At 38.6% G+C, this 15,239-nt stretch overlaps 1 protein-coding gene across 1 annotated transcript; it reads left to right on the forward strand.

The window, feature by feature from the left end:
* Positions 1 to 12,740: 12,740 nt before the first annotated feature.
* On the forward strand, positions 12,741 to 14,461 carry LOC145093725 (putative aspartic proteinase GIP2). Its single transcript, XM_079031957.1, has one exon. The coding sequence runs from the start codon at positions 12,775 to 12,777 to the stop codon at positions 14,113 to 14,115; it is 1,341 nt and encodes a 446-aa protein (XP_078888083.1). The 5' UTR covers positions 12,741 to 12,774; the 3' UTR covers positions 14,116 to 14,461.
* The last annotated feature ends 778 nt before the right edge of the window (positions 14,462 to 15,239 follow it).

Consider the following 15,239-nt stretch of genomic DNA (forward strand, 5'->3'; position numbering starts at 1 on the left):
GTATTCGAGATCTAGAGAGCAGCACGAGGAGCATCTGAGAGAGATTCTCGGGGTATTGAGGTCATAGAGGCTTTATGCCAAATTCTCCAAGTATGATTTTTGGTTACGAGAGGTCCAATTCTTAGGACACCTCGTTAACCAGGATGGGGTTTTGGTCGATCTGACCAAGATTGAGGTGGTTATGAGGTTGGAGGTGCCGATATCACCCACCGAGATCAGGAGTTTTCTAGGATTGGTCGGCTATTATCGAAGATTTATCAGAGATTTCTTCAAGATCAGCGTGCCTCTCACCAGGTTGACCCGGAAGGGTGTTGCTTTTCATGGGGTCCAGAGCAGCAGACCTCGTTTGAGACACTTCGTTAGAGATTGTGCGAAGCCCCGGTGCTAGCCTTCCTGGAAGGGATGGAGGATTTTGTGGTGTATTGTGACGCATCGATTTCGGGGTTGGGTGCAGTACTTATGCAAAGAGGTCATGCGATATCGTATGCATCGAGGCAACTGAAGCCTCATGAGACAAGGTATCCCACCCACGATCTGGAGTTAGGGGCAGTGGTGTTCGCCCTTAAGATCTAGCGTCACTATTTGTATGGGGTTCAGTGTACCATCTACACGGACCACAAGAGCTTGAAGTATTTGATGGATCAGCCCAATCTGAATATGCGCCAGAGGAGATGGTTGGACGTGGTAAAGGATTACGATTGTGAGATCCTGTACCACCCGGGCAAGGCTAATGTTGTAGCTGATGCCCTGAGTCGTAGGGCGGAGAGCGCCCTAATTCGAGACATTTGTATGCGGTTGACAGTGATGACTCCGGTGTTGGACACCATTCGGGAGGCCCAGGCAGAGGCCATGAGACCAGAGAACCGTAAGAGAGAGTGGGTGATTGGGCAGGTACCGGAGTTCATTACCGATAGCCGCATGCTTATGGCCTTTCTGGGTTGGATTTGGGTGCCATATGCAGGCGGGGTGCGCACCACTTTGATGGAGGAGGCACATAGATCGAGATTTTCGATCCATCCCGAGGCCACTAAGATGTTTTTGGATCTGAAGAAGGATTATTGGTGGCCCTGTATGAAGAGGGATGTAGCATGGTTTGTTGAGAGGTGCTTAACCTGTCGCAGGATTAAGGCCGAGCACCAGCGTCCGCATGGCATGTTGCAGCCACTTGAGGTTCCCCAATGGAAGTGGGAACATATTTCTATGGATTTCATCACCAGGTTGTCGAGGACCGCGAGGGGTGTCAACGCAATTTGGGTGATCGTCGACCGGTTGACAAAGAGCGCTCACTTTCTTGCTATCAGTAAGAGCTCTTGTGCTGAGAGGCTAGCAGAGTTGTATGTGAGGGAGGTGGTATCGTGGCATGGAGTGCCGATCTCGATTGTATCAGATCGGGATATACGTTTCACTTCCATGTTCTGGAAGAAGTTCCACAAGGAGTTGGGCACGAGGTTGCATTTCAGTACTTCTTACCACCCTCAGACGGACGGACAGAGTGAGCGGACAATTCAGACGCTCGAGGACATGCTTCGGGCATGTGTGATGGACTTCGGAGGGAGTTGGGACACATATTTATTGTTGGCTGAGTTTTCCTATAACAACAATCACCATTCGAGCATTGGTATGCCTCCCTTCGAGTTGTTGTATGGGAGGAGGTGTCGGACTCCTATCTGTTAGGGAGAGGTAGGGCAGCGTGTGATGGGCAGCACTGAGATAATGCTTCACACGATGGAGCAGATACACCAAGTTAGGTAGAGGTTGTTGACAGCTCAGAGTTGCCAGAAGAGTTACGCGGATAGGCGACGATCCGAGCTCGACTTTCAGAACGAAGACTTCGTACTCCTGAAAGTGTCTCTTTGGAAAGGAGTGATTCGATTCAAGAAGAGGGGCAAGCCGGGGCCCCGATATATTGGGCCGTTCAGGGTGACCGCAAGGTTGGGTAGGGTAGCATATCAGTTGGAGATACCTGCGGAGTTGAGTCAGCTACATGATACCTTCCACGTGTTTCAGCTGAGGAAGTATATAGCCGACAAGTCGGCAGTGGTACCATTGGAGGATATTAAGGTGGATGCGAGCCTGAATTATGTTGAGAGGCTAGTCGCGGTGGTGGATCGGAAGATCAAGGTTTTGAGAAACAAGGAAGTGCCACTGGTTCTGGTTCAGTGGCGACATCGAAATGGGTCCGAGCTGACCTGGGAGCCGGAGGCGGAGATACGGAAGCTTCATCCAGAGCTGTTTGTAGAATGAGACTTCAAGGGCAAAGTCTGATTCTAGTGGGGGAGAGTTGTAACATCCGGATTCCCAAGTATCTTATTTGAAGTATTTATCTTGAGTTTTAGGGAGGGACTCGGCGAGTAGGCACTCAGACTCGCCGAGTAGGATCGCGAATTCTTGTCTGGATTAATGATCGGACTAGACGAGTCGATGTGTGGACTCAACGAGTCCGTGCTGTAAAGTCAAACCCTAAATCTCAGGGCCTGAGCCCTATTTAAAGGCCCTTATGGCCATCATTTGCGGCCATTACTCCCCTGTGAAAACCCTAGAGAGCAAAGAGAGCTTAGAGAGCATTTTTTAGGCTAATTCTTCATCCTTTGGTGTGATCTTGCAAGAAGGAGTGGGGAAATCGAAGCTAGATTGATTGTGGAGCTTGGATCTGTGTTGTTCACGCTGAGATTCACATTTTGAGGTACAAGTTCCTTCCCATTTCGTGTATTTGATAAATTCCTTGAATCTAGGGTTTCCTTTGTGCCATTTTGAGTTGGATTGTGAAGCATTTGAGGCCCCTTTGGGTATAGATGATAGATCTGGACCTTGAGAGGTCCAAAAGGTCCCAAGCTTCCAGCTTTATGAGGTTTCATGTGAGCCTTGAGAGTAGAACCCCATGTTAAAGGTTATTTCTCCATTTTTGGTCTTATAAGCATTGCATGAACGTAAAGTTTAAACCTTTACATGACTTTTGAGTGTTAGAAGGTTGGATCTACTGGTTGGTGAAGCATATCTGACCTTAAAAGATCGTTTGAGTGTTTTCATAGGACGAACTCGCCGAGCCCATAAGGGACTCGACGAGTTGAGTCGCGTTGCCCCGCGATTCGCGACCTGTGATAACCCGTTGAGTGTAGGGTTGACCCAGCGAGTTGAGTGAGGACCAGGGGAGAAGAGGACATGCATGTACTCGCCTCGCACGAGTGCACTCGACGAGTCTAGTCAAAGTTTGACCGTTGACTTTTAGGGTTTGGTCAATGTTAGGGTCTTTGAGCCTTGAGAGGGGTAAAATGGTCTTTTACCCTTCTGATAGTGCTAAGAGAGGGATTAGTCTAGCCTTGAGGGTTGTATTGATTAGAGTGCTTATTCCATGTGATTAGGTGGGGGCTAGACCAGATTTTACCGAGTTCGAGATTTACCGAGTTACCCGAGGTGAGTCTTCTCACTATAGTTTACCTAAAGTGGTAATTAGAGTTATGTGACAAAGTATCCTGTATGCTATTTATATGATTGTGATACACTGCATTATTCTATGTGATTCATGCTGTGTATGTTCCAGAGTTTACAGAGTTAGAACCGGAAGGTTCACAGAGTTAGGACCGGAGGGTCCACAAAGTTAGGACCGGAGGGTCCACAGAGTTACAGCCTCAAGTGGCTAATATGTGTTATATGTGGTATTTTGGGGAACTCACTAAGCATTTATGCTTACAGTGTTGTGTTATGTGTTTCAGGTACCAGTGAGGATCGTAGGAAGGCGCCGACATGATCCGTACACACATGAAGAGTTTTTATACATTATGATCTTGGGTTGTGTTTCTATGGATTGATATGTGATACAATGAGACTTTTATAATATTTATGAATGAAATTATGCTTTTAAAAATGTGAAAAATTGTTTGAAAAATTACGGGGTTACACATGGAATAGTATGTATTATATAATCACACCTAATTAATTGCAAGGCTTAATTAGTCCAATTAGTTAACAATAATTTATGGAGAGTGAGGATAATATGAGATGCAATTTAAATAAGTTTCAAAAAATAAAACTATATTTTTTATATTTTAAATTAATTATCGCATGATTGGTAAAATCATCTGGAGTTTATTTATTTTATTTATTTATTTATTTATTTTTTAAGTTTATGAATGTTTATGCATTCTTTAAGAATATGATATATTAAATTCTACATATTTGAAATTCTTTATGAATACCTCCATTCTTTTGGTTTGATTTTGTTATTTATTATGCTTGTATTTTTTAAAAAAAAAATAAGATATACTACTTATTAGAAATTCTTAAAGAATAACTCTGTTTTTTTGGATTTAGCATGATGATTTGCAGGTTTGTAACACTAAAAAATTTGTTATACAAGTGTTAATTCTTAGAGAATTGAAGAAGACCATATTTAAATCTCTCTGATTGATTTCAATTATCAATGTCTTCTAAAGAATTATTGGTGAATTAAGGAATAAGAATTGACCTATTGGTCTGTAATTCAATAAATATCTTATACAAAGAATTCTTGAAGAATTCAAGCATTCTTGAATAATGCAATGTCTTCTAAAGAATTCGTGGAGAATTGAAGAATAAGAATTGACCTATAGGTCTGTAATACTATAAATATCTTATTACATCTCATGTTCTTCAAGAATGAATGTACAAAAATTAAATAATAATGCTTCAAGAATGAATTTGAAATCATAACAATTTCACATTTTCATTTTCAAAAATAGTATTACACAAAGGTTGTCAACATCATTCTATTAGTTTCAAAAACCAAATCCATTATTTGTTGTACTTCTTGTTTATACACCTCTTCCAATGGTAATTATTGTAAAGGTTCTCCGTGTAACGACGTAAATTTTGAAAACAATTTTTCATTTTTAAATCATAATTTCAATCACCAAAAACTGTATCCAATGTCATCATAACAAACAAATCCCAGAATCTCAAAAGATTTCAAATACATAAATCCTCTCATTGTGTACGAATCATGCCGACGCCTTCCCACGGTCCTCGCTAGTACCTGAAACACCCAACACAACAACTGTAAGCATAAATGCTTAGTGAGTTCCCCAAAATACCACATACAACACATATGCTTTTCCAGGCCATAACTCTGTGGGACCTTCCGGTCCAAGTGGCTCACGAGACTTCCGTCCCAAATCTCGGTAGACCTTCCGGTCCTACCTATATCCAACCATCTCCTCTGGCGCATATTCAGCTTTGGCCGATTCATTAGATACTTCAAGCTCTTGTGGTACATGTATATGGTACACCGAACCCCATACAAATAGTAACGACAGATCTTGAGGGCGAACACCACAGGCCTCAACTCCAGATTGTGAGTAGGATAGCTCGTATCATGAGGCTTCAGCTGCCTTGATGCGTATGCTATCACATGCCCTTTATACATCAGCACCGCACCCAATCCCGATATCGACGCGTCATAATACACCACAAAATCCTCCATCCCCTCCGGAAGGGCTAATATTGGGGCTTCGCATAATCTCTGACGAAGTGTCTCGAATGAAGCCTGCCGCTCTAGGCCCCAACTGAATGCTATGCCCTTCCAGGTCAACCTGGTGAGAGGAACAACAATCTTGGAGAAATCTCTGATAAATCTTCGATAATAGCCGGCCAACCCCAGAAAACTCCTGATATCTGAGGGCGATCTCGACACCTCCCAACTCATCACCGCCTCAATCTTGGCCGGATTGACCAATATCCTGTTCTGGTTTACGAGATGCCCCAGGAACTGGATCTCTTGTAACCAAAAATCGCACTTGGAGAATTTGGCATAAAGCCTCTCTGATCTCAGAACTCCAAGGATCGACGATTTGTTCAATCAGTTGCAGGGAGTATCTTGGTTCTCCAAGATTGACCTGAGGCCTGGATATCATCAGATGAGAGTGCGAGAGGAGGATATCCAAAAGACAGCATTCAGGACTCGTTATGGGCATTACGAGTTCGTGGTGATGCCTTTCGGACTCACCAATGCACCGGCGGCGTTCATGAATCTCATGAACAGAGTGTGCAGGCCGATGCTGACGTAAATTTTCATACAATTTTTTTTTTAAAATCACATAAATATCATCAACACATATCACAAAATCTCAATATATCAATTATCAAAAACATGTGTTCATAATTATTTAAATAAAATCCAGGATCCTCGAACACAACTCCATCTCGTGTGTACAATCAAGCCGGCGCCTTCTCGTGATCCTGAAAAGTACCTGAAACACATAACACATTACATGGTAAGCACGAAGCTTAGTGAGTTCCCCAAAATACCACAAATACACATTAGCCACTCGAGGCTATAACTCTGTAAGATCCTCCGGTCAATGTGTCTTAATGGGACCCTCCAGTCCCACAACTCTAATGAACCCTCTGGTCCTAACTCTGTGGACCCTCCGGTCCTAACTCTATGGACCCTCTGGCCCTAACTCTATGGACCCTCCGGTCCTAACTCTATAAGCTCATAATAAATACACAACATAATTCACATAGACATAATGCAGGATATCACAATACTCTAATAAACACATAAGATCAATATATACACATATTACCATGACAAAATAAGTCACAAAGACAATATGCATGATAACACATAACACATAATAAACAAATAAGACCCTCCGGTCGATAGTGTACCAAGACCCTCCGGTCTATATGTACTGAGACCCTCTAGTCAATAATATACTAAGACCCTCCAGTCAACAGTACAAATAAGACCCTCTGTTCATCAACAAGAATAAGACCCTCCGGTCACACACAAATTACAACACATATAAGTATAGTGAGAAGACTCACCTCGGATGGCGGATAGATCCTATAAATGTTGTTGTTGTACTCCGGTTTCTAACACTGAGCCAAACCCACAATTAACCCCATTAGAATCTAAGACCAAATCTTCACACATTAGGTGCAAATATGGTCCACCAGTCCGGTCCAAAAATAACCCAAGCCCAATGAGGCCACCAAGGCCCAATACCAAATAGGTCCATAAGAGTCTACTTATGGCCCAACTATGGCCCAATTTTCCAAATTAGGCCCAAACCTCATATAGGCCTTACCCTAAAGCCCATCTAAATATTCTAGTCCACATGATTGTTCTTGGATGGCCCATCAGTAGCCCAGTCACCAAAGCCCAAACAAAATTAGGGTTTTCACATGAAATGACAATATGGGTTAAGTGTTCTCTGATAGTAACTTGTAACACTGTAATTTTTCAAACAATTTTTTACATTTTTAAAAGAATACTTTCATTCATAAATATTATAAAAATCTCATTGTATCACATATCAATCCATAGAAACACAACCCAAGATCATAATGTATAAAAACTCCTCATGTGTGTACTGATCATGCCGATGCCTTCCCGCGATCCTCAGTGGTACCTGAAACACATAACACAACACTGTAAGCATAAATTCTTAGTGTGTTCCCCAAAATACCACATATAACACATATTAGCCACTCGAGGCTGTAACTCTGTGGACCATCTGGTCCTAACTTTGTGGACCCTCTGGTCCTAACTCTATGAAACTTCCGATTCTAACTCTGTAAACTCTGGAACATACACAACATGAATCATATAGAATAATGTAGTGTATCACAATCACATAAATAGCATACAAGATACTTTGTCACATAACTCTAATTACCACTCTAGGTAAACTATAGTGAGAAGACTCACCTCGGGTAACTCGGTAAATCTCGAACTCGGTAAAATCTGGTCTAGCCCCCGCCTAATCACATGGAATAAGCACTTTAATCAATACTACCCTCAAGGCTAGACTAGTCCCTCTCTTAGAACTCTCAGAAGGGTAAAAGACCATTTTACCCCTCTCATGGCTTAAAGACCCTAACATTGACCAAACCCTAAAAGTCAACAAAATTCAACGGTCAAACTTTGACCAGACTCGTCGAGTGCACTCGTGTGACTCAGCGAGTACATACATGTCCTCTTCGCCCCTGGTCCTCACTCAACTCACTGAGTCAACCCTACATTCAACGGGTTATCACAGGTCGCGAATCGCGGGGCAACCCGACTTAACTCGTTGAGTCACTTATAGGATCGACGAGTTCCTCCCATGAAAACACTCAAACGATCTTTTAAGGTCAGATCTGCTTCACCAACCAGTAGATCCCACCTTCTACCACTCGATAGTCACGTAAAGGTTCAAACTTTACATTCGTGCAATGCTTATAAGACCAAAAATATAGAAATAACCTTTAAAATGGGGTTCTACTCTCAAGGCTCACATGAAACCTCATAAAGCTGGAAGCTTGGGACCTTTTGGACCTCTCAAGGTCCAAATCTATCATCTATACCCAAAGGGACCTCATATGCTTCACAATCTAACTAAAATTGTGCAAAGGAAACCCTAGATTCAAGGAATCTATCAAATACACGAAATGGGAAGGAACTTGTACCTCAATACGTGAATCTCAGTGTGAACAACACAGATCCAAGCTCCACAATTGATCTAGCTTGGATTTTCCCACTCCTTCTTGCAAGATAACACCAAAGGATGAAGAATTAGCCTCTAAAATGCTCTCTAAGCTCTCTCTGCTCTCTAGGGTTTTCACAGGGGAGTAGTGACCGCAAATGACGACCATAAGGGCCTTTAAATAGGGCTTAGGCCCTGAGATTTAGGGTTTCACTTTACAGCGCAGATTCACCGAGTCCACGCATCAACTCCGATCATTAATCCAGACAAGAATTCGCGATCCTACTCGGCGAGTTTGAGTGCCTACTCGCCGATTCCCTCCCTAAAAGTCAAGATAAATACTTAAAATAAGTTACCTGGGAATCTGAATGTTACACCATGTTAATAACATGTACCCTAAGATCACAATTTTTTATTTCTTTGAATCTAATACATCAAAAATGATCATACATTCACACTATATTTGTGGTTCAAATTTAATCTTAACTACATATATATATATATATATATATATATATATATATATATATATATATATATATATATATATATATATATATATATATAGGCTTAGGTTATTATATTCAAAGTAATTATTGTGTTATCGTATGCATAAATATGTGCCAATCAATTTTACTTATGTTAAGAAAGTGATTAATATATATTATTGAATTAAATATAATTGAAAAATATCATCTAATTTAATTACAAGGGTATTTTAGTCAATTAATATAGATTCAATAAACGAAAATTGCATATTTTAAGGGATCATAGATTCTATTAATTTTAAAAATCTGATTTTATGAATTATAATTCTTTTAATTCGGACATTCTGACAGAATATGGTTTTGAGTATATTTAAAAATAAAAATATTATTGAACCATAAATAATAAAAATATTCATGAATCTATTTCTTGATCATGACTTTAAAACTTCTTGTAGAATAATAAATCTTGAACAATTAATTGAAGAATAAAAACAAAAAATACATTATTTCTTGTAGAATATGGGTAACAATTGTTAAGAATTACATTTATTGTTAAAGAATAAAACTACAAAAACTTTTAAAACGGGAAAGAAAACATCAAAAGATAACAACGACACTAATACATTATAAAAGAATAATGTTGCTTAGAATCACTTTCAATTTTTCGGTCTGTTCTTCAAGCATCAACTTCTGTGAAAACAAAACCAAATTGTAGTTTAGATTCCAACAAAATTGGAATTCATGATTCCATTCCAATAGAATTGGAATTCATGATTCCATTCCAACTGAATTTTCATCATTATATTTACCTGTTTGCAGAATGAAAAGACACAAAAGAATGGAAACAATTCTTCAGACATATGTCTTAAGAATCTAATCTCCGCATGCCCAAGTGAAGCCGGTTGACCAAAGGGACCATCAAAGTCAAAAACTTCAACATCCAATAACGACGGGGGTTCTTCTGCAACATCAAACTCGAGTATTTCTGCAAAAATTTTAGCAACCAATTGTCATCAATTTTCAGGAATCTTGATAAAATGAATTAAAATTTTGACACCAAACAAACCATTCGATTGTGGATCGAGAGTTTGAAGCTTGACAAAACTTGTTCTTGTCTTCCCATTACATGTCAACACTACAAAAGGATCTAAGAAACCTGAACAATCTAATGGAGCTAACTATTTTCCCTCGATGAGTGCTACTGTAAGCACCCATCATTCGCCTTGAGCTTTGACACCATGATCGTTTCCTGTCAACAATCAATGAGAGCATAAACATGTGGATAATCAATAAATTTTTGAAGAGTGACAAAGGGAAAAGTTTACGTCTACTCAGTCTAGCTTGGAAAAACCGGGAAGCCATGATATAAACATGCTCCAAGTTGAAGAAAATTACTCCACACGTAACAAATTCACCAAAACTATCAGGCAATTCAAGCCCATTAAACTCTAAACCTTGAATCCGATTCGACTCACATAGAAAAATATGGACAAAAGCATAAACAACCATGAAAACAGTAGAAAACACAGTGAAATTACAAAAATACCCCAGCCCCAATTCCTAATGGGATTGGTGATCATTCAGCAAAGCCTCCAATGTTTGATCTTTGTCTAATACAATCAGCTGATTTACGGGTTTGACTCTTTGACCAAGCAATCTTGCAAATTGGTCAAAACTCTCCTTCAATCCTTGCTTAGCACCACCTTCAATCATACCTTTCAGGCGTTTCCTTTCCTTCGTCTGCTGATTCCATGGTTTCCATTAATTCTTTGAAGGCTGTAGTGAAGGCGGTTTATTCTGTTGACTCACCGTTTTCGGATGAAGTTGTGGGTAAATCTGATGAATCGTATTTAATGGAGGATTCATCGTGTTTACTAAAAAGCTTCTCGAATCGGCCAGCAATGGCTTTCATCATCTTTTTTGGTGATTTTGAGGTGTTGGAGTCATGTGTTGGGCTTTGGCTGCCATCGTGTTCATCACTACTGCCATTGGTGATGATCAGTTGTAAGGAGAATTGATGAACATTTGATATGCCGTGCCCTCTCCCATGAAGTGAAAGTGCAAGGAGAATCTTCCAAACACTGAAAGCGTCGATGCTAAGGCTTTATCGGTGTGGGAGATTGAAGACACGCCGATGCTAGGGCTTTATCGGATGGGAGATTGAAAACACGCTTATTTATTTAGGTTATAAGCATGAATATAGAGATTATTTTTGGAACTTACTAAACAAATTACTAAATTACCCTGATTTATTTATTTAGTTATTTAATTTTGATTAACCCACATTTATGCATATAATAACACATTAATTACTTTGAACATCTGAACCTATCTTTCTCTCTCTCTCTCTCTCTCTCTCTATATATATATATATATATATATATATATATATATATATATATATATATATATATTGCAATTAGATCATACGATTTCCTATAGATGATTTTAAGAATTTTACCCCCATATATATCATTTTTGTAAATATCAAAATGGAAACAGTTTGAATCAAATAATTGATTTTATTTATGCATAAATATGTTTTTAATTTGCAATAATTTTTATAAAAATCATAGATAACTACCAATAAAATGTAATTGACAAATAAACTATTTTAAATTAAAAAATCTGTTTTTTTAAATGTCAGTTTATTTAAATGTATGAAAAACAAACTATCTTCATCTTGTTGATTGCTGATTGCAGATCTTTGATCTATTTATTTTTCTACAAATGTGTGCAAATATGATATGTAAGTAACTTTATAATTTTTACCTTTAAAAAAAGAGTAAATTACACGAATGGTCCCTAAGGTTTGGGGTAATTTGTGCATTTGGTCCCTAACTTATTCTTTTAACTCGGAAGGTCTCTATTGTTTGTTTTTGTTATACACTTGGTCCCTACTGTTTGTTTTTGTTACGCACTTGATCCCTGTTTTACCTAAAAATACTATTATTTAAATAGAGAAAAATATTGAGGTAGGTAAGATAAGATGAGAGGGATGGAGTTCGGGGTGTGTTTATTTAAATAAATAAATCAATTAAGGGAAAAATAATCTTTTTAGGTAAGATAGGGACCATGCGCGTAACAAAATCCGAATTAAGAAATTAAGTTAGGAACCAAACGCGCAAGTTACCCCAAACCATAGGGACCATTCGTGTAATTTACTCTTAAGAAAACAAACACCACTTTAGTATCTTCTGACTCCCTCTTTTTAAACCTTGACACTTCGGTGTTGTTTGGTTTGGAAGTGGTAAATTGTCTTTTGTCTTTTTCCATGTTTATGGAAGAAGACGTGCACTTGAAAAACGTCTATCCGTCAGAAGAGAAAAACGCTCAAAAAGTACTTTTATAGAAAAACAAACGAGACCTTCGTGTCACGATCGGAACCAATTAACCAAATAGTGAGAGAACGTCAACACTGCAACCAAGTGATCGGATAAATGACAAACATTTCAACAACTAAGAAAACATAACGCTAAATTGGAAAAAAAATAAAATAACATTGTGTAAACATTAAAATGAAAAAAACCGTAGTAACTTTTATGTAAAATACCCTTTTTGAAATGGTTGTTCAAGACGGTATAGTATTACCATACAATTAATTTTATAAAAAAATCATTTGTTAAAGGTCACAACGACTAAGTCCTTGATCTTGATTTGATTTCACATAAAGTCGAGTTACTTTTTAAATTCAAGCTAAACCTTCTTTTACAAGTAACATGCATACATTCAACTCTTCGCCATGTTGTATTACTTATACAGTTATACTTCAAGATTATGAGTTGTATCATGCATGTGAGGATCAACGACTACTTCTTTACATATCCCTATAAAACCTAATGGTTCTCCTCATCAAACATCCAAATATGGCTCCTCATCTACTAATAATCGTTCTCCTTCTAGCCTTCATCTCCCACGAACCTGTAGCTATAGCACAATTTCTAGAACCTTATCCTTATACTTCCCAAGTTGCACCACTAAGAAAACATGCCGATGCTGCTACACCACTCTATAGCATTCAGATGGAGATTGCTATATGGGTATATATACCAGCCGTATATAAAAACTTCATTATAGACATAGACGCTCCTTTCACATGGCATGACTGCACTGTAGACTGGAATAGTTGGATTTATGAAAGCAGCAATTGCTTCGGTTGCACTCACCCGGTTTCTTGTGAAGAGTACGCATGCACAGATGTCCGCACATCTTACTCTTATGATAGTCCTTCATGTCTTCCAGTAACCAACACTTCGACATTACCTGGTTCCGGAGACTGCATATGCCCTGTTAATGTCGTGAACCCGGTTAACAAGACATGTGGTCAAGCCCTACTCAACTTTGACACTTTCACGTTCAGGGGTAGTGACGGGAAAAACCCTTTTTTGGATTCCTATGTTAGTCATGGTAACGCGGCATGTGCTCCATCTTCTATGTTTGAGTCATTCCCTGCTAATGTTAGTGGTGTAATGGCGTTTTCCTCATCTCGTAAAGCATTGCCGGCTTTATTATTTCAACCTTTTAATAACACTTTTGCTCTATGTTTGCCTAGCTCCTTGTCTGCTCGTGGGGTTATGTTCTTTGGGAGCGGACCATATTATCTTCTTCCGAAGTCAGATGTAGATCTAAAAAGTTTACTCTCTTATACTCCATTACTAAATCATACCAATTCTTTTGGTTATTTTATTGGTGTCAAATCGATAACCGTTAAGGGAAGGTCGATTGATGTTTCAAAAACCACCACCAAGCTTAGTACGATTGATTCTTACACCATTCTTAGAGCAGACATTTATAAGCAAGTGGTTCGTATGTTTTCAGTTGCTACATTGGGAATCCTCCGTGCAAGGCCAGTGGCACCCTTTGCTTTTTGTTTAAAGAATCGAATTGGACATTCCCTTTCGATTTTGAAGATGCCGGATATAGTTTTGAAACTCCAAGGTGGGAAGAAATGGAGAATATCATCAAGTAATTCCATGCAACAAGTAAGGAAAGATGTGGCTTGTCTTGCATTTGTTAATGGTGGTGCGACAAGTGAATATGGGATTGTGATCGGGACGTTTCAGATGGAAAACAATTTTCTGCTATTCGATCTAGACAATTCAACTTTCGGATTCAGTTCTTCTTTATTAAGCCATAAGACTTCTTGTTCGAACTTCAACTTTACCACACTTAACCATTGATGCTGCTTCAAAAGGCTTGCTAGATTACATATATATTGTGTTGGAGCTAAACCCAAAGTACAGTCATAGTAGCTGCATGCCAAAGTTGAAGACTTGAAGTTACAAAAAAAAAGTGGTCTAAAACGTTTAAAAAAAGATTAACCTTATCCATTAGAGTTTCTTCCAGCGGTTTCTTCGGCACAAGTGTCGTTAAATAGTTTCCTATATTTTCAGGAGTTGTCATGCATTTTAGTTTAGGCTTTTACATTCTGTACGTACGACACGGTTGTAAAAACAGAAGGTAGATTCCCCTGTTTTCTTCTTCTGTTTATGTTTCTGCAGTAAGTTTGAATTATTTTCTATAAAAGATATTGCCTCAAGTGTTTCCATACATTTATTCCCGAACTGGTATCAAAATTCAAAACTTAACAAAACCAATTACAATAATTGTATCCGGATGTAAACATTGCTCGTGCGCAAGGTTTGTGAAAATTGCTACAACCGGCTACCAAGAACTGAAGGCTATGTTGGATAATGTTGATTAAATTGTTTTCTTCGTGGTTCATTGATTAAATTATGCATCTTTTGTCTTAAATAATAAAGAAGTGGGTAAAAGCTTTGACCGGATTTTAGAAGCACGTTGGGTATAAGAGTCAACCATTTATCTAGTCTTCAGTAGAATTAGTTTTTTATTAATTTCCTCATGTTGTGAAGGAACATTGTGTGGGTTTTCTTATTTCCTTTCCATCTGTAGTACTTTCTCTTTGAAGTCTATTGCCTCTCTCTTTTGTTTTCATCCCGAAACACAAACACGAAAGCGCATAAAGATGAGCCAGATATGTATACGAGATTGGTGCCATGTCTGCAAATCTGTCAAAGGCAGCCTTTGCTCTAAAAAAAAAACAAAAGGTTTAGTGGGTAGCTGGTAGCGGGAAGCTATAATTTTTATTTGTTATATGAGTATCTGACAAAAGTAGCTGAAAACTTTTGAGATATATAAAATTACATAAAATGACAATTGATTAAAAATAAATAAATATATAAATATACTTTTAAAGGTAATTATGAAAATTGATTTCAAAAGCTAAGTAGCGTTTTGTTAAACGCTACATGAATTAGCTTTTTAGATTTGGAGTGTTTTGTTT

Source organism: Lactuca serriola, chromosome 3, assembly GCF_051521515.1.
Source record: "Lactuca serriola cultivar US96UC23 chromosome 3, Lser_US96UC23_V15, whole genome shotgun sequence".
NCBI lineage: Eukaryota > Viridiplantae > Streptophyta > Magnoliopsida > Asterales > Asteraceae > Lactuca > Lactuca serriola.